The sequence below is a fragment of the Brassica napus genome, chromosome C2 (genome assembly GCF_020379485.1).
Source record: "Brassica napus cultivar Da-Ae chromosome C2, Da-Ae, whole genome shotgun sequence".
In the NCBI taxonomy this organism is placed as follows: Eukaryota; Viridiplantae; Streptophyta; class Magnoliopsida; order Brassicales; family Brassicaceae; genus Brassica; species Brassica napus.
In genome coordinates, this window is record NC_063445.1 from 8,331,721 (window position 1) to 8,351,727 (window position 20,007).

Here is a 20,007-nt window from a genome sequence, read left to right on the forward strand (position 1 = left end):
CTTAGGCATTCTCCTAATTTGTTAATTCTTAAAGGATTTTGGCCCAATTCACTCAAAAAAAATATATATATATAATTATCAACTTTTTTAACAAGTAAAAAAGGAGACAGGTTGGGAAAAAAAAAAGAGCGGCTAGATGAAACGGAACTACGGAAGTACCATAAGTTTCTTCAGACAGTTATCTTCTAGATACACAGCCTGTATTCCACACGTGCGATTTACGACATCTAAATGTACTACATTACTTGTCGTCTTGTTACTGTTACATAGTATAAAGCTCTTGATGATTCGTCTTTCAATTATTACTATTAAAAGTATTAATCAAATGTAAGAGATCCACACATTTGTCGTGGCACTAACCTATTTGGAAGCTTGTGGCGATGAGAATAATCGAATCAACCAAACTCTCTCTTTTGTCGTTGAAAGTACAACGAAGATATCTAAACCCCGTACCTATCATAGGAAACATCTCTTCGTTTCACATTCTGATGAAAGCAGATCGTGCCTTCTTGAAGTAGTTTTGATGTGTATACAAAACAGGCTAAACAGCTTGGATTTTAATCCACACCGACTGTATTAGAAAATTTGTCAATCATATTAATTTCTTTCTTTTCGTTAGAAAAAGTTTGTTAATCATATTAAGTTAGCCGGTCGGCCACGCCAGTAAACCGGTCTATTGGCTGATTCTTAGCGTAATTTAGCTAAATTCCATTCATACTTCACCTTTTTCATTTATTCATCCAGAAGAAAAAATATTAAACGTTTATGTTTCTACAAAATATTTCATAACTAATCGCTCTTGGACAGCAGCTAGTAGAACACCTAAAAAGATTATTTATAATTTGATCCTGACATAAGAAATCTAACATTTATTTAAAGTTGTTACATCTCAAACTGGCTAAGTTAGTTCCTGAGCAAATGTGTAACAGCAGAGACATCGTAGTGGTTCCGTTTTATTGGATCCAGGAGTGACGGGTCAGGTGCATCAGGTAACTTGTAGATCACGGTTGCACCAATGCATTTCTTAAACTCAAATATATATAATGTATTAATATCTGTCACGTAACCATTCTTTTTCTATCTTCTGGTTCAACGGTGGTGAAACCTTTCGTCTGAGACTTGGAGAGTCTCAATGCCTTTCACCGCGGAGTCATACTGTTTCCTGGTGGAAGATGATCTCTTCCCTGCTGTCGTTGAAACCACCGCAGAGTTTCTTACTCCACCGCCTGCATAGTGCAGCTCCTCCGACGTTACTCTCCTTGATGATCCTGCTGACTGTGCAAACAGTGACTCCCTTGGCATCTGTGAATTGAAAACAAAGTCAATACCCTTTTATTTTGGTCTTGAGAGAGAGAGAAACAATGAAACAGAGCAAATTTTTTTTTAATACCGTAGGGGCTCTAGTAGCTGCAGAGTTGTCAAGAGCTCCTCCAGAGGTTCTCCTTCTTGATAAATCCATTGTTGGTCTCACTCTCTCTTCCTCCCCTTCAAGAAACAAATCAAAACAAAGCTTAAAAAACTTTTCAAACATTCTATTGGTTAAAGATGTTCTGTTACCCGCACTGGTTCCAGCCGCAGGAGTTACGACGCCACGTGATGGAGGAGCTGTTAGCTGTGACTTTTGGTACTTTAATATGGTCCAGTCAAAGACATAATCCAATTGAAACCCTGCAGTAAAGAAAGTATAATAAGTAAAGTGTGTGATTTGGGAGAAACATGGAGGGCAAAAGATTAAAGAACCTTCGCGGACAAAGAGATCCCTGAATATTCTTTTGAGATAATTGTAGTCTGGTTTATCATCAAACCGGAGGGAGCGGCAGTAATGGAAGTAAGATGCGAGTTCAGATGGGTAGCCACGGCATAGAGACTGGAGGGCAAGATGAGCAACTTGTGTCAAATAGAAGTTAAGGATAACACTTTGTGGTTGAGAGAGTTTACCTCGATTGATGTAGAGACTTTCTTTTCGCTGATTCTCTCATACTTTTGTTTCTTGGTTCCAGCTTTAAGTCCTTGCCATGGAAGACTGTAAAGAAAACGACGAGAAAAAATTCTACTAAGGAATACGAAGAACAAAGTGAAAGAATGAGGCTTGTAGGTAAGATGATAGTACTCACCTTCCTTTAAGGAAGTACATGAGGATGTAACCAAGTGATTCTAAGTCATCCCTTCGGCTTTGTTCTGTATGATATAACAAGAGGTATTAGTATAAGGACAGTGTCTGGAGTAGGCCTGCGAGTTCAAATAGTTCGGATAATTCAGTTCGGTTAGTTAGGTTTTTGGTTAGTTCGGTTCAACATAAATTTTACAGTTCGATATTCGGTTAGTTTGGTTTTTGAAAATCCTACCCAAGTTTTGATTTCGGTTTAGTTTGTTAAAATTTCAGATAAGTTCGATTCAAAATTTGGTTAGTTCGGTTCAGGAACTATACCAAAAAACTGAACCAAGCTAACCAAATTTCAACCCGAAATAACCAAACTTTTTTTTAGACCAAAAAAAGGTTCAGTTATTACAGGTACGTTAATTTAGTTCAAGGTTTTGGTATAGTTCATTAAATTTTTTTAAAAGAAAATCTAAGTAGCCATTGCCAAACCGAACCGAAAACCTTAACTTTTTTAAAAAGCCTATTGAATCGAAATGAACTCTTAGAGCATGTTTAATGTTAAAAGTTAAGAGACGGTTTCTTATATTCCGCTAAAAACGCCACCCTAAGAACCCCAGGTTAATCATGCTCTTAACCGAACTAACCGAAAAAAAATCGTTTCGGTTCGGTTCAAAATCCCAGCACTAGTCTGGAGCAATTACAACACGAAAAAGCTTACCAATTCCCAAGTGAGTATTCATACTAGCGTATCTTGCAGTTCCAGTGAGATTCTTATTTTCTCTACAAAGATAGAAAACAGCAGCAAGAGTTGAGAAGAAGAAGATCCGTTAGACTGATTGATTACAATACAATCATCTCACGCACCTGTAAGGAATGTGCTGATGAGTAGTGTTATCCCTGTACTTCTTAGCAAGACCAAAGTCGATGATGTACACCTTTGGAAACAAAAGGAGTCATTTCGGATTATTAAATAAACTGAGAAGAGAAACATATGATAGAGGTGAAAGGAAACCTGGTTTGCACGTCTTCCTAACCCCATGAGGAAATTGTCTGGCTTGAGGTCTCGGTGAAGGAAAGATTTCGAATGGAAATACTCAACACGGGTTATCTGAATATCAATAACGGAGTCAGTCACTGAACAAGTGTAAGGACAAGAGAGAGAGGGAGATGTACCATTTGATCAGCAAGCATGAGGACGGACTTGAGAGAAAGTTTCCTGCTACAGAAATTGAACAAGTCTTCAAGGCTAGGCCCAAGCAAGTCAATCACCAGCACATTGTACTCGCCTTCAACACCAAACCACTTGACATTCGGAACACCAGCTGCCATATGGGTAAAGGTTCATGAGAGACTAAGGTCATATTTATAAAATAATTAGAAACAGAGAATGAAGAGAATTATTACTTCCTCCCTGTAGAAGTCTGTATAACTTGGATTCATAGAGCAGCTGTGGATGTTTTGTCTTGGCATTTTCCTGCAAACAATTAAAGACAACACGCTGAGTATTTAAACAAAAGGCTACTAGCAGTAACAAACCCGCATACATTGTTCATAAAATGTAAAAGAAGCTTAGTGAAAGATTAGACTTTTGTGCCATATTATCTTCAATGTTGATCTAATTCAAGTAACTCTTAGTAAAATGTTTATAAGCTCTAGCCAATGTTATTTTATTTATATACTAGTAAACAACATACATTGTCTTTATCTTTCAATTAATAACATTCACATGATGCTGACAACAGAAAAAAAGAAACAAATGTAGCAGCGAAGCAAAGAACTCACAAGCTTGATGGCAACTTCTTCATGTGTTTGAATATGAGTACCTATAAAAACCGCAATACAATGTTTGGGATTGAGACAAATATCAAAAAAAAAAACATATTGAATTGAAACAAAGGGTTGAGTAAATGAGGAACCGAGATAGATCTCTCCAAAAGAACCGCTTCCAATTTTGCGTCCGAGCCGAAACTTGTTTCCCACACGAGCCTCCATCGATGCTGAAGCCCTAAACTTTGATTAATAATCTCAACCCCAACGCTGATTCAAATCAGGAAACTTTATTCCCTTTATTAATCCACGAGAATCAGCACCTCAAACCCCAAAATTACTCCCGAAGAGATTCCATTTCTGCTAAATTACGGCTGAAACAGAGAAACCCAATTGTCATCCTCCTTCTCGTGATCGAATGTGGATTGGGGAAAACCAGGAAAAAAGGAAGCTTTGGTTGAATGTTTGTTTGTTTCTCAAACTTTGGTTCTTTCCCTTTGATGTGTTGTACACGGTTCCAAATATCCGGTTTGATTTAACCGGAAACCCGGTTTACAATTCTCCATTAGGCACGGGCAACAATCTCCAACATCATTCACTTATAGTACTTCAATCATAGGAGTAAACATAGGAGTATATCACATCTTTGATTTTTTTTTTTTGAATTTTTATCGTATTTAAATTTACGTATCAATATGATACAGATCGGTTTTCGTAATTTTGTTCGGTTTATTTGGGTATCTGAACGTATACCACGCGTAGAGTGGGAAAAAACGTTTTTGGAAAAAATAATAGTAATTAATTTGGGTTGGCTACGAGAGAGAAATGGGTGACCAAGCGTGAGAGCTACGGGGTCCCGTTGGGTGAGCGGTAAAGGTCGTTTGCCACGTGACTTTTAGTTTGTAATAAAGAGTCCATTACTTTCCTTTCGTATTTTGACTTTACTGGTCTTGAATATTTAATCATTCGTTGTACGATGAGGTGATTTGAATATTTGTACTTTGGTCGGTCGAAATATAAACTCTTCTCGGGGAGCAAATTATCTTATAGCTTTAATATTTTTGAACGTGTAACTGTTGAAGTAGTGAAGTACACGAGAAAATCGTTGATTATAATCAAAAACCTTTTTTGATTCGGCTTTCTATATTTCGTGACTATAATCAAAAACCTTTTCTCATTCGGCCCCCAAACGCCTCTCGATCAAGTTTTCATAATCTTTGGTGTTTGTTTCACATGATTTGATTTTTATTGGTATTAGATCGTTGGATTTGTGCGTTCTTTATCATTTGAAAAAAAAACTAGTGATGGTTCCTATTTAGTAGTTTTTATAATTTGAAAAAGAACTAACCGCTCTTATTTTCAAAGAACAATCTTGGAAAATGTCAAAAAGAAAACAAAATGTCAAGGTAATATATTCTCGGTGGATGTTAAGTATACATAGATTCCGAGTACTTATGGGTAGATGTGGACACTTAGGACATAAAGATAAAATATGTCTACTCCCAGCTGTCCAAAAGAACGTGGAAACACTTTCAGTGAATGAGGTGCTAAATGAAGATCGCGGGGTTAAGCCGAATAAGAAACAATTAGGAAAAGAGGTAATACAAGTTGAAGATTCAAAAGCGAATTTGGTTTTAGTTTCTACTGATCAGATTTCAGAACCCACTAATGGGACAGAGATTGAGCAATTGCAATCACAAAAGGGTGTTCTATCAACGCCAGTAAAGTTGTCCGTCCACTCTATGGTAACAATAGCCAATGGCTCCAACTCTCAATCCACTACACCACCATTCGCAGGTACCCCTCCTTCTCCGGCTGAACCAACTATTATGGAAAAAATTTCATCTCATATTATTGTTTCCGAGACCAATTTGGAATCAAGAGACAATTCATTGGCTTTTATGTACACACCTACACATGACAGCCCTTTTCACAATGACATTGAGCAATTTAGTGTTCATGATGTTGGAGATGGAATGATGAGTGATGTTATGGCAAATCTCAACATGACAAAAGGTGGATTGGATTGGACCAGGGTACGAGGGAAAGGCAAACATGGTCGAGGTCATCCAGGTCATGGGTACCACACTCCCTAGTGCTTGGTCCTTTCTTATCTTGTTTTATTAGCTTATATCCCATAAGTTTCTCTTTTCTAAGTTCTTGTTTAGCTCCATATGAAAAATGTGTCTCATCATACTTTCTAAAACTTTATGGTTTCAAAATCATACCATGTATGTTTTATGTTTTTAATTTCAATGCATTTTTTTCAAAAAAAAACAAAAAACAAAAATATGGAGAGATCATTTTGCATCAAAAATCTCCATTTATTTTGGCATTTTCAAAAATAATATACGGTTTAGATTCATTACCAACAACGTTTAAACCAATCTTATTAGTCAATATTATGATGAGTCTATCTTGGAGTTTTACCGGAAAACAACAGTCCATAAACAACAGTCTTTCTTAGCTACTTTCTATTTCTTCATTAAAAATTGTTTTATTTTATTTTAAAATTTTGTTTTACCTGTTGTGTTGGAGATGTTCTTGTAAACTTCTTTTGATAGTAATATATTTGATTTGCTGGAAAATAATTATTTGAAAAAAAATCATGATATTACAAAAGATGTTACAAAGTAAATAAAAGGTTACATGTTATATTACTGCAAAACTGTAAAATTAAACTACGTACCTAAACTTTTGATGGGTACAAGTTTTACGCTAATTAAAGAATCATCCAAGATCAAGGAAGACAAGAAAAATTGAATGATAACAGATAAAAAAGAAGCTGGAAAATTAATTCTTTGGACTTGGAAGACCCATGCAAAATAACCTAGGAGAGACACGAATCTTTGGACTAGGCCTTGGTGAAGGTATTGGACCAAATAGTCCCATCGTCATGTTAACCACACGAGGAGAAAGGTTAACTTGTTCAAGCGCCCGCGTCTGCAAGTCCACAGGGTAGTCCCGCACACACCCGATCCTAGGCCCATTCCCGGTACTCCACTTGCATGGAAAGCGTTTCTGTTCCCTGAGATCATCAGCCGTCGCATCAGCCGTGATGGCCTTAGTTTCATCTCGACCGTTAGATATCGACGGCTTTGTGCTTCCATCATTGGAGACCATATGATTATCATCGTCAATCGCATTCAACTGAAAACAAAATATAACCATCAATAAATTATGTAGTTAAGCTAATTTTGATGAGATTAATATCTTTTCATTTAAAAAAAAAAAAATTACCTTGACGTTAGTGAGATCCACATGATTTTCTTTTAAGAAATCGATAAACTCTCGAAAATTCTCTTCTGTCGGAAGATAATGACCACTATACGGCCACACAGCTTCTAAAACTCCGTCCTGTGAGACAATTCTACCAGCGGCAATGATGGCAGCGCCGGAGAGAAAACTTGAATGTTGAAACCGTCCTTTTTGTTTCTGGCCAATGTATAATTTCCGTGCCGTGCTCAACACGAAAATCCATTTGGTTCCTTCAACGGTCTCAATAAAGTTCTTGTTTTGTCGGTTGACTAGTCTCCCTCCTTCCACTACAACTTCGTACGCTTGTCTCTCTTTCTGTTAACATAACCCATTCAAACCATAATTAAAATCGAATTTGAATAGTTCATAACCGGAACTAACCGAATTATAGTGAATACATACCGGACCAAGGTAAGTGATGCATTGGCGTTGAAGAAGAGTTCGTGGACATTTGGTGAGATTCACTTCTTTGCCATCTCCGATGTCTAACCTTTAGAACCGTTCATAAAGTTTACCATCGAATCAGATCAACTAATTGTGAAAAAAAAATGAAATAATTGCTGACTAAGTTTGATTTAAATTTACCAGAAGAAGAATGGCTGAGTACTCTCGCTTTCCGACCAAACATCGTAGTATAAGTGTAAATTGTGTCCGTACCTATGACGTGGATCAATCTGTACAAAAATAAAATAAACAAGACATTATTATATATCAAAGTTAAATACTATCCATATAATAAAGTAAATTAAATAAAGCCGAAACTTACGGCTTCTAACCAATGTCGCAATGCTAGTTTCTGGGCTTTATCATCTTTCAGCAATCCTTTCCCTAACTACAAAACAAAGGGGACTACTAAATTATGATATGATAATGTATGATATTTATTTGATTAATTATGGAGTATAAAATAAAAAGGTTCAATTATATGTCCACTTTCGTAGTAAAATTACCTTTGCTGCTTTTGTTCCAGCTCTTGCCCACCTCGACACAGCCGTCTCCGGTTTCTGGTTGGTTCGGTTCGGTTCTGACGCTGCCAATTCCAATTCTTTCCACCTAAACCAAGACACACATATAATTTCATATCACATTATCTGGTTTGTGTAAAGATGAACCTATTTTCTATTATAATATTTGGTAAAAAGCTTTAGTCAAAATGTAAATTTCTCAGTGCAAATGCTTTCAACTTTTAAGCATTTTCTAATAAAATTGGATTGACGATGCATATTTCATAGAATATTATAACTTTGACGTACCATAACTCTTCAACAACAACTGCACAGTCAGCGAGATTTCGACGCGTTCGATAACTCTTGTAAACCTTTTGTAACGTCAAGGCCGCAGCGTCAAGCTCCGTCGACGGCCTAGGAGACCAGAGCGGCTTCGGTGCAGGTACACTTAACGCCGTTAAGTTCCCTATTATTCCCATTTTACCCTTGTTCCTTCGTTTCGGAGGCGAGCCTCTTTCGTCCTCGTCTTCTTCTTCTCTGTTCTCCACCTGTACTAGACTCGTGAACGAGAGACTCCTCTCAAGAACCATGTTATCTGGTTTAGGACCCTTTAAGTTTATACCTTTTCTCGTTTTGACCCCAAAACTCTCATTTTTGTAATTGTGATCGACCAAATCCTTGAAGGATAGGGTCTTTTCAAGAAACATGTTTACTGGGCTATTCAGAACTCTTGGTGTTTTACACTCTTGTGAATCTTTCTTGAAACTGTTGTCCCTTTGTAAGAATCCAAAAGATAAAGCCATTAAAGCTACCTGCAAAATTTAGAAGTAAAGATTCAGACAAGGAGATCAATAAGTGAAAATAGTTTCTGTTGAAACCCATAGATTGAGGAAGATAATTTACACTGTTACGATCTTGAGAAGTTTCGTCGTCGAATGTTGTTAACAGAGAGACCTATTAAACACAAGAAGAACTCTGTTTCTGGTTATGTCTCTTCTTTGCCCATCTGTCGTCTATATATATAACTTTAATTAATATTAATCGATATATAAAAATGATGTAATAATTATATTTTCTTCAGAACAAATTTGGGACTGGACCTTAGGATACGCACTGAAGATTTTTCGAAGTCTTAATTCAAAGGTTTTACGTTTTCCTCATAACTTAAAACGTAATAAATCAAACAACACGAGCTCTTCTTTGATTTTCAATGCAACATAAAATACATACTAGCGTGTGGGACATCTTTGAATGCGTCCTCATATTGGTTAGATGATCGTACTCACAACTTATTTTCTACATTTTTATAACACTGTTAGAAGTTGTATACATGGTCTTATACATACTCATATGTGTGAGCGTATATTATATACGCATGGCGTTACGTATATTATATACGCATGGCGTTACGTATGGAGTCTGTGGGAGGCGCATCTTTGAATACGTCGTCAGGTTGAATGTATAAACGACTAAACGTACTCACAGCTTATTGCTTAGACAAAGTTACAAACTATTTGATAACATTGTTAGAAATTGTATACATCTATATATTACATACTAACTTGTAATTACATATGTGATATACGCACGGCGTTACGTATGAATGGTGGCATCTTTGAATACGTCGTTCTTGGTTAATAGTGGAGTACAGTTTTAGCGTCCTCACAACTTATATGCATTTCAGAATTTTCTGGTCTGATCATTAACTATTTTGTTTGGTCGGTCAACAGATTTCATCTATTTCTATTTTAGATAAACTGTATTAAATATTCTTGGTTTGTGCGCTTTTTACATTCAAACAGACAGGGGTTGTATCAGATCTACAAGAGAAAAGGAGAATAATGTTTTTTTTCTTCTAATATTTCAATGCTATGAAGAGTACACCTGTATGCTGTAGATAAAATAATCATGTTGAACAATTCTCCTATGAGCTACTGATCGAGCTGATTATATTTAAAGATTATCCTTTTTATTTCATTTTATTTTATACTACTACCGACGTGATGATTACAAAATCTATCTATTACGCAAGATTCGTAACATTTTCCAGAGTATACACACTTATTAAAAATTTAATAAATATTTATAATTTAATTTATTTTTATTTTATTATACACTTTCCAATGACTTTCCACCAATAAAATTTAGTCAATTCAAATATTCTCAATTAATATTCCTCAAAAATATAAAAAAATACCTTAACAATATAGAAAATCTATTTTTGTGGAACAAGAAATGAATCTAAAAAATCTTATTTTCGGGAACGGAGGAAGTATAATTTATTCGACTGGTTATAATAAATTTGGTTCAGTTATGTCGAATTCAACTGGTTATGCTTTGAGACATGACTTTTTCTTACATAATGATAATGCAGAATCTAAGAAATATACAGATTAATGGTTATGCTTTGGATGTTATTTCATTTGTGACGGTAACAGGAAACATATACTGATGTTCTATACATCAGTACTTCAATGTCTATAAATACCAACAGTTCAACTTTATTTCTATTATATAATATCTTGAAATCAATGGGTCATAACATTTTATTTGTAAACGAAACCGTGTAAGAAAATGCATGTCTTCGTGTAAGCTCGTGGGGCTAATTTCTCGTTCTTTTGGTTAAGGAATTTCACACAAGTCAAATCAAATCTTTAACATTCGAGTTTGGTGAGAAAACGCGGTGTGGGACACTAAGCATATAGCTGCACATATAAAATACGACTTTAAATCATATATATGATAACGAACTTGCGATTATGATAGTGCAAAGCCAATATTAATAAAATACATTATAATAAATTGATATCAGTGGCCCGGCCATCTTTATAAATTCAATTTATAACACTACTACTGTACATTAATAAAATAAATATTACTATGATTTATGACGGTCAAAGAAAGCAACCATATTATGAATGTGATAAAGACAACGAGAGAGAGCACCGAAACCGGTTCGGGGTCGCAAGGTGTAAATGCAGAGTCAACCAATTTCGGTCAAGTCCCTTGGCTTTCCAAAAAGAATTTCTTCTTGATATTTTTCTACCAAATTGGACAACGTACGTGTTATTTTAGTTCAAAGTTGTTGGTCTATTCACTTGTTCACCTTTTACACGACACAAAACAAATATATGTTTTAATTATCATATACTATTACGTTAATACAAACAAAATTAAATTTTTTCTTAATTAGGTGTTATATGATGTTGAAATCTACCTTTACCTCAAAGTACTTAATCGTTATGGGAATACCGCAGTAGTAAGAAAATGGTATTAGTAACAAAACAATATCTAAAAACAGCTGAACTACTATTGATACGTGCAATTATTGTTTATGCAACAATTTTTCTTTTTTCGTTCACATTAAACTCGTTTCTGGATTTTGTGTAAGAATATTAATTTTGCATAAATATATATATATATATATATATATATATATTGTATATATAGCTTACAACTTAAAACATTACTTGATTTCATTGTGTGCATTGAGAAGACTCTACTAGAAGCGTAATAAAAGGGCTATAACTTTATGCCTAATTATTTACCAAGTAAAACACTATCCCAAGTTATGGATTATAACTTACAACACTGGTCAATAAGTAAGACCGTAATTACGTGTATTTCGATTTGAATATTCTTGTTTACTTTTTCTGTTGTTGAGATTTTAAAGGTCTCGTATTGGTGAAAAAACCACATAATGCGTTAGCGTGAAGTCTAAAATGTTCTAAATAATTTTTTTTCTAAATGCAATATACGGAAAAATATTAGTTAGCCACATTTTGCGCTATCGATTCATATTATGAGGTTGTTTATTATATACTACGTATGATAATAATTCATCTCTTTTGTGGACGTGCTGGTCACATTTCTCAGTGTCGATTTCATACTGTGAGTAAATTATATCGTAAGATCATTCTTACTCTTTGAACGGACTTGACCCAAGACCAAGATGTCAAACTTTGAAGTTAGATCTCTGACGAAGGTAGATATCAAAACCTTCCGATCGAGTTTAAAGAAAAAAAAATGGTAAACCATTATCCGGAAAGAAAATGTGAAAGCCCCAGTAACCATGCACGTGAAAATCTGGTGTGGTGCGGATTCGAAATCGGGTCTCTTGGGATCCACAGAACGCTTTGACCATCAGACCACGAACACGTGGTTGATCGAGTTTAAAGAAGTTTGAGTATGACCATTAAGAAAAATCATGATCTGCTTTTAGCATTTAAAAAAAAACACACACACATGCAAGACGACTGCTTCAAAGCCAACTGATTTTTTTTTCTTTTTATAATTTTATTTTGTACTTAAGCTGTTCTTGTTATAAATTTATTTTATAAACATTTATTTTGTAGTTAACCTGATCGCAAAGATCCTTTATATACTAAAGCACAAGTCACATGACCAATCAAATTTAAACACATGACATTTGCTATACAATTTAAAAAAAACAAATGCAGAAAATAAAATTTAAATGTAAAAGAACAGCTCCGTTTTTAACTGATTCTATTTACTTTTGATTTAAATTAAAAATCCTTAATATTTCTAACACCATGATCTCTTCACGATCTTGAAACAGTTAATTTTATTTTATAGAAGATTTTGCTCAACGATTCTGTAAAATTCAAATTCATCTCTTCTTGCATTTTCCTAATTATTTGCAGTGGCTCCATCGATTCTCTATCTTTCGTGAAAGTGTTGAAATTTCAATTTTTTAATTTCTGACGATTGTACCAACACTCTCGGCTCTGCTAGATACAAATAAAAAAAAACAAAAAATTTCTATAGCAAAGCTTCCCGCAAAGTTGATAATTTCCTGGTTAGTGAGGCTAATAACTCCCCGACTATAGTCAAATCGTAGTTTGTTTCATGTTTCGTTGTTTATGAATTTTTTTCTCCTCTAGCCTATTTATAATTATAATTTTTTTCTTTTGCTTTCTAGATATTGGCAAAATCTACATACTTCTATGCAGTAAAAGGTAAATCCAATAAATTAGGTCAATTCTGTTTTTAAAAGACTAAATTGGTTTTCAATATGCTGGCACATGATTCTTGGTTGTGGTCATGGTAATTCAAGGAAGAGAAGTAAGAAGATCAACTTAAGAAGCACCTCAAGAAAAAACAAAATGTTGTGATAACACGAAATAGAAAATGAGGATTAAGAAAATCGAGTGGTAGAAAAAACGAGGACTCATGTCTACCTCTGTATCAAGATCTAACTTCAGGTTGTTCTTATTTTTGTATGGTGGTATTATTTTTTTGATCAACATACGCTTTTGTAGATATTCTCAGAAACAAAAACTTTAGGATAAAAAGCATTGAAAATGAAAACCAAAATAATAAAGCAAGATAGAAAACAAAAATATATATAGGAAAAGAGCAAAGAGACGTCAATTATCTACAAAATTTAGAGTTAATATCTTAATTGTATTTGTGCTAGATATATGTGTTTCCCTCATTTTCATATTTAGTGATTTGGATTTTGGATTAAGCGATCAATATTCTACGTGCATTTAGGATCCATATTGGGCTGATATAAATTATAAATATATAAATTTTTTAGGATAGTCATTGTTAAGTTTTTGGTTCAAGGGTCTGTCTCGCCTTATACTCAAGGATTTTAGTTATTAACTTTAGTGTAATCTCTGATTTGATCCTCAATCTATCTATCGATAATTATACAATATAAAATATCACAAATATTTTTGTTGATGAATTTATTATAATTTACACATTAAACAGTGTCATGAAATTTTCTCTTGAGTAAATTACGTAACTAGATAGTCCGATTGTGATTTTTTTTTTCATCAAAAAAATATCTCACTGATTTAAATTGAGAGGTTGCAATTTTTTTTCTTTTTTTGAACTTCAGAGGTTAGAAACTTGAAAAGAAACAAGCACGTAAAGTAGCTTTTGGTCAACAAAAATAACAAGCATGTAAAGCTGCCTCATTAATTGATACACATCTGAATGTGTTTTCCGTCCGTAGATTGTGAATCTATAGATTCATATATTTGTTGAGAACGTAAATAATAATTGAACCAAATTAAGATTCACGATAATTACATACGCTGATACGCAATATCAAATTTTGAATAAACTAGTTTGATATAGTTCGATGTGGTTGGATACTACGACTTAGCCTTGATTGGCATAACAGATGATAAAACAGTAGCAATATGCTTTAGAATTGGTATGATGCAAAAAATGTATGTTTTTGATAACTTGTTTAATAGAATGATTGATAGACCATTATAAATATGCTATTTAAAATTATTATAAAAATTAATATACAATATATAATATATTGATTTCTGATGAGTATATTTCTAATATATATATATATAAATATATAAAATTTAAAAGATATATAATTTATTTATTTTATTTAATAATTTAATAATTATGTTTATATCAAAAAATATTATTTTAAAAATAAATTTTAAAATTAAAATATCTATTTAAAAATAATATTTCATATTTAAAATAATTATATTTTAAATATGAAATACTATTTAAAAAAAAATATTTTTATTGTACATTTATTTTAGAAATAAAATTTTTATTTTCTCATTATACCTCAGCGGGGATTACGTCAGGGAGATCCATTATCTCCTTATTTATTTATTATGTGTACAAACGCTTTAATTACGAATATAAAAAAGGCGGAGCGGGTGAAACAATTGACCGGTATGAAGGTAGGTAGAGCGTGTCCAGCTGTTTCGCATTAGCTATTTGCAGATGATAGTTTGTTCTTTTGCAAGGCAAACAAAGAAGAGTGCCGCACTATTCTGAGGATACTAAAGGATTATGAAGCTGTATGAGGACAACAAATTAATTTTCAAAAATCCTCAATTCAATTTGGACATAAGATTGAGGAATCAAGTCGCCAAGAGTTGCGAGATATATTGGGGATTCAGAATCTAGGAGGAATGAGTTCTTATTTAGGTTTGCCGGAAAGTTTAGGAGGATATAAGGTTCAAATGTTTGGTTTTGTACAAGATCGTCTGAATAATAGGGTGAATGGTTGGACTTTTAGATTTTTCACCAAAGGGGGAAAATAGGTGATTATTAAGTCGGTGATAACTGCTCTACCAAACCATGTGATGTCGGTGTATCGGTTACCGAAAGCTACAATGAAGAAACTAACGAGTGCGGTAGCTCAGTTTTGGTGGAGCCCAGGAGGAAGCACAAGAGGTATGCATTGGAAATCATGGGATAAATTGTGTGAACATAAGGATAATGGTGGGCTAGGTTTCAAGGATTTGAATGATTTTGATACGGAAATGCTTGGAAAGCAATTGTGGAGGCTGATCGAGAAGCCAAATTCTCTTTTCTCTCGAGTTTTTAAAGGGCGGTATTACAGGAATACTTCACCCCTGGAACCATTCGCTCATATTCCCCGTCGTATGGCTGGAGGAGTATCATCTCTGCTAGATCTTTGGTTTGTAAAGGACTAATTAAAAGGGTGGGAACATAGTCATCTATCTCAGTATGAAATGATCCTTGGATCTCATCCACTCGCCCGAGACCAGCTAACAAAAACCTTCATAACAGTTACCCAGACCTTACAGTGGATTCTCTTATTCATCAGGATTCCCGCACTTGGAATTTACAGGCACTTAGGACTTTGGTGGAGCCCAACGATGCAAAATTGATTGAAAGTATTCCTCTGAGTAGAAATCAGATGGAAGATTGGAATGGTTGGCATTTCACTAATAATGGGACATACTCGGTACAATCAGGGTATCAAGTAGAAATGATCTATCCTGACAAGGAAAAACCACCAGAATTTTATGGTCCCAATGTGGATACACTCAAGGCATTCTGCTGGAAAGTGAAGTGCCCTCCAAAGTTACGACATTTTCTATGGCAGTTGCTGACATGTTGTATAGCAGTGACAAAAAATTTAAAATCAAGAGGAATACAAGGAGATACAGTTTGTGCACGGTGTGGAGATCCAGAGGAATCAATAAATCTTGTTTTCTTTGAGGGTCCTCCGGCACAACAAGTGTGGGCACTATCTAAGATTCCATCAAATCCAAACTTTTTTCCTATTGGTTCTCTATTCGCTAATATGGATCACTTATTTTGGAGAGTTAACCCGAAAATGGAGGATCATCAGTGTGTATGGATACTATTGTACATCTGGAAGGGCCGGAATAATAAAGTTTTCAGTAATATAGATATTGATCCGAGAGAGACGCTCAACTTAGCAGAATTGGAGTCAAGACTTTAGGCTGAGGCACATAATATAATTAATCCAAGGGTGGCAATTGAAGTACAAATCAGATCGACCTTAGAGACCACATGAAGATGGTGTTTCACGGATGGTTCTTGGAAAGATAAAGATTCTTTTTCAGGACAAGACTGGCTCAGTACACTTCCAGGGTTTGAGGGTTTGTTAGGGGCAAGGAATGTAAGGGCAAGTCTCTCACCTCTTCATGCGGAGATGGAGGCATTAATTTGGGCAATGGAATGTATGAAAAACTTAAGACTGTACCGAGTCACGTTTGCAACAGATTGTTCTCAACTGGTGAAGATGGTTTCAGAACCAGAGGAATGACCAACATTTGGAAGTTACCTGGAAGACATTAAGCTTTTGAGAAGAACCTTCACCAACTCAGAAATCGTTCATGTTCCTAGGACGGAAAATATAATGGCGGCTCGCTTGGCACGCAGTGCTCGGATACAACCGTCGTTCATCGTACACATGGATGCAGAGTTACCACTTTGGTTTACAGAGTCTACATGAGTCTGTAAATGCTTTTGCTGTAGAAAAATATATTATTTTCTGGATAAAAAAATAATTTTATGATATTATTAAATAAAATAAATGAATGAATTATGTATATTTTTTAATTTTAAAAATTATAAATGCAAATACTCTTATAAAAGCTTCATATGAGAGCTTTGATCAGAGAGCATTTGGAAAGCATTAACATTTAGTAAATGTTTTTTTAAATGCTTTTCTAACAAATGTTGATCGGATAATGTAAAACATAATGCTACTGCTAATGTTCTACCAATCAAGCAACATATATTCTAGTAAAAGAGTTTCATCATAAAAATTTAAGCTTCTATTACAATTTTATGTTCCAAGATTTATTGTGCAAATCCTCCACGAGGATCAGTTTAAACATTTGGCTGAAGAAAATTAACCGTATGGTTGAGTGGTACAGCAGATTTGCAAATGTGCTAAAGAACCCAGGTTCGAACCTACCAAATTCATATTTACTCGTTTTTCTAATTTTCATTGCGATCAACCAGATCTATTTAAAGTCGGTGGACATGTCTTAGAAAATTAGTCAATTGGATTTTGATCCGCCGGATACTCCAGATTATCAAAAAGAAAAGTTTCAAACGTTAAAAGAAAATCTAACTTGCATTTTGAATAGTTATTAATTTATTATTTTAAGAACGATGAAAATGATAGCTTTATTTTTGTAAGATCCAGCATCACACTTGTGAAGGCCCAATAGCTTTAGTCTGAATTAAAAGCCCATAAGAAGATGGTTATGAATTAAGAAACGAGGAAAATTTTGATTAGTACTTATAATTAGCATAAAAACATAATAACAGTGAGGCCCAATATGCTGCTAATCCAGCTGGCTCTTACGGTTTGTTTTCAAATAAGAAGAGACCAAATTCTATGTTGCATTCACAAACTCTTAGAAAACCCCTCGATTTTCTCATTTTCTCATTTTCTCGTCATCCAAGGAAGACGATGACTGGTGCCAACACAGTTTCTGGTAAATCTTCCTCGATGTTCATGTTCCTTCACAGTCATACACAGTTGCGATGAAATCTAGCTTTAAGTTGATTGGTGGTTCTTTGCTCAACTGCACTTATCAAAACCCGTGCGATGAATCTTGTTTACAATTCAAATTTTTAGGGATATTAGTTATGTATCTCATGTTATATGAACTTATGTGTGTGTGTGTGTGTTTGTTAGGTGGTGAACATGGTTCGGACAAGAAGATTCATGGTGACATCGATGTGAGCAAAGTCAAAGCACCAAACATGTTCGAACGTGCCAAAGAGGAATTCGATGCTGTTATTGGGGTGATTCATCAACACAAGAGTTCCAGGTTTTGTTTTGTTTCTCTCCGTCTAATGGCCTAATGCTATGATCTTTTGCTTATAATGTTATACATCCTGTTCCAGGGACGAATCTGATAAAATGGAACTCAAATCCGAGAAAACAGGTTCGATATTGTTCTCTCATAGTTGCATCAAACTTGTATTAGGGTTTAGGGTAAAGTAATAACCAAGTTTGTATAGTTTGTGAGTTTGTGCGTGTGTTGTTCTTGATTCTTGTTCAGAAGATGCAAAGAAGAAACGGAATATGATAAGAAACGCCAAGGAAGAAATCAAATCTCTATTCCATTCAAAGGAGAAACCTCATCGCCACCATCATCATCGCAAAGATTCTCATGGAAGCAGTGATGATATCGATGAGAACACGCATGTGGATGAAGTGAAGGCTCCCAATGTTTTCGATAGATCCGAGGAAGAGATCGAGGCCGTCGTCATCGACACCATCCATCCCGAGAAGAATGAGATTGACGGTTCTGATTCTCCTAAGAGTTCTAGGTCTGCCTCACTGGAGAAGGAAAGAGCTGGATTTGGATGCTCTCTTGGAAAGTGGCTTGAAAAGATTTGTGCTCCTTGGGGTGATAACAAAAAAGATTGAGTTATTAATAAATTGATCATGATCATGAACTTGTTTTCTATTTGTCGAATGGTAAAGTGTGGTTGAGTTTCAATGAGTTTGTTTATTTGTAGTTACTGAATCGCTACCTTATCAGATTATAAAGCTCGTTTCATTCATATTTCAGAAACTTTAGTCTTTCTTAAAACATTGGAAATGTTTGTAGGTTTAACAAAGCGTCTCTTAGACGACTCAAAGATAATATTCATGTGATGCGTATTCTTCAGAAATTATATCATCTATAATAGAATCAGAAGCTCATCAGCTCGGAGTTGAGGAGGAAGATAGTATGATCGTCGACTGTGAAAATGACATTTCCTTGGTAATCTTTGTGGGCTTTGGTCTTCATATTTCTGAGTTTTGGGCCAACTCTATTGGGCTTACTACTTCAATAACGGAGAAGACAGGAGATTGAGCTGAGCCTCGTATCAATTAAGCCCACGAGTTTGGCAGCTGAGTAAAAGCTGAATATAATGGCCGTAACGGCTTTCGTCTTCATCTTATCACTTGCAGAAGAAAGATCAGAGAGATTAGAGAAGTTTCACGAGAAGAGAATCAAGGAGAGAGAGCTTTATCGGTAGCTACTTCAACAGGAAACAACGGCGCAGTGTCTCCGACGTTGATCTAGCCGAGGATCCAATTATCTGTGGGATATTTCGGAGGTAACGACACTAGACTCCTTCCGAGTATTGAGATCTTGTTGTATAGCCGTTACCGAAGCTTTGTATTGATTCTAGGGAAGCTTGAGGGATACCGTTCCCTCCCCGGACAGTAGGAAACGAAGTTCGGGTGAACAATCTTGTTTACATTTCGTTTTCGTACGTAGTTGATCACCTGAGAACAAGAACGAACAAATAAGATCTATAATTGAACCTGAAATTGACTCAAGATCAAGCGTAAACTAACCAACAAGTGGTATCAGAGCTGTGGTTGCTTGCTTTGTAGCTGATTGGTTTCAGGAAGGTCTATTGATTGCGATCTGGTGAGGAGCTGAATCAAGAAGGTTTTTTCAAGATGGATCTTGGAAAGGACCGTGTGGAGATTGATCCTACTCGAGGTCGATTCAAGATGGACAAGTTTGATGGAAAGGGAGATTTTGGCATGTGGAAGTATAAACTTCTTGGTCAGCTAGAGATTCAAGGTTTGGGATCAGTTCTTCAAGAGGGATCAACACTCTACAAGACGTCAGAGAAGTTGGAAGAAGGTGATGATCCAGTTCT

At 35.1% G+C, this 20,007-nt stretch overlaps 3 protein-coding genes across 5 annotated transcripts; 1 reads left to right on the forward strand and 2 right to left on the reverse strand.

Moving 5' to 3' along the window:
• Positions 1 to 711: 711 nt before the first annotated feature.
• Positions 712 to 4,346, reverse strand: LOC106377546 (casein kinase 1-like protein 12). Of its 2 annotated transcripts, XM_013817801.3 has the most exons (13): positions 4,018 to 4,344; positions 3,884 to 3,924; positions 3,506 to 3,575; positions 3,275 to 3,423; positions 3,114 to 3,209; positions 2,966 to 3,036; positions 2,820 to 2,881; positions 2,115 to 2,178; positions 1,939 to 2,023; positions 1,741 to 1,867; positions 1,558 to 1,668; positions 1,391 to 1,485; positions 712 to 1,302 (listed from the first exon to the last, which is right to left on the reverse strand). In XM_013817801.3, the coding sequence occupies exons 1-13, from the start codon at positions 4,091 to 4,093 to the stop codon at positions 1,090 to 1,092; spliced, it is 1,260 nt and encodes a 419-aa protein (XP_013673255.1). In that variant the 5' UTR covers positions 4,094 to 4,344; the 3' UTR covers positions 712 to 1,089. The 2 variants fall into 2 exon arrangements, with proteins under 2 accessions (XP_013673255.1, XP_013673254.1); XM_013817800.3 differs by having other exon boundaries at positions 1,391 to 1,668; positions 4,018 to 4,346.
• Positions 4,347 to 6,459: 2,113 nt separating this feature from the next.
• On the reverse strand, positions 6,460 to 10,523 carry LOC106375097 (IQ domain-containing protein IQM5). Its single transcript, XM_013814995.3, has 8 exons — positions 8,977 to 10,523; positions 8,380 to 8,885; positions 8,077 to 8,179; positions 7,893 to 7,958; positions 7,712 to 7,800; positions 7,529 to 7,616; positions 7,109 to 7,441; positions 6,460 to 7,018 (listed from the first exon to the last, which is right to left on the reverse strand). The coding sequence occupies exons 2-8, from the start codon at positions 8,874 to 8,876 to the stop codon at positions 6,662 to 6,664; spliced, it is 1,533 nt and encodes a 510-aa protein (XP_013670449.1). The 5' UTR covers positions 8,877 to 8,885; positions 8,977 to 10,523; the 3' UTR covers positions 6,460 to 6,661.
• A 4,151-nt stretch (positions 10,524 to 14,674) lies between these two features.
• On the forward strand, positions 14,675 to 18,854 carry BNAC02G11930D. Of its 2 annotated transcripts, none has more exons than XM_013814997.3 (4): positions 14,675 to 17,825; positions 18,029 to 18,164; positions 18,241 to 18,281; positions 18,402 to 18,854. In XM_013814997.3, the coding sequence occupies exons 1-4, from the start codon at positions 17,726 to 17,728 to the stop codon at positions 18,767 to 18,769; spliced, it is 645 nt and encodes a 214-aa protein (XP_013670451.2). In that variant the 5' UTR covers positions 14,675 to 17,725; the 3' UTR covers positions 18,770 to 18,854. The 2 variants fall into 2 exon arrangements, with proteins under 2 accessions (XP_013670451.2, XP_013670450.2); XM_013814996.3 differs by having other exon boundaries at positions 14,693 to 17,825; positions 18,399 to 18,854.
• The last annotated feature ends 1,153 nt before the right edge of the window (positions 18,855 to 20,007 follow it).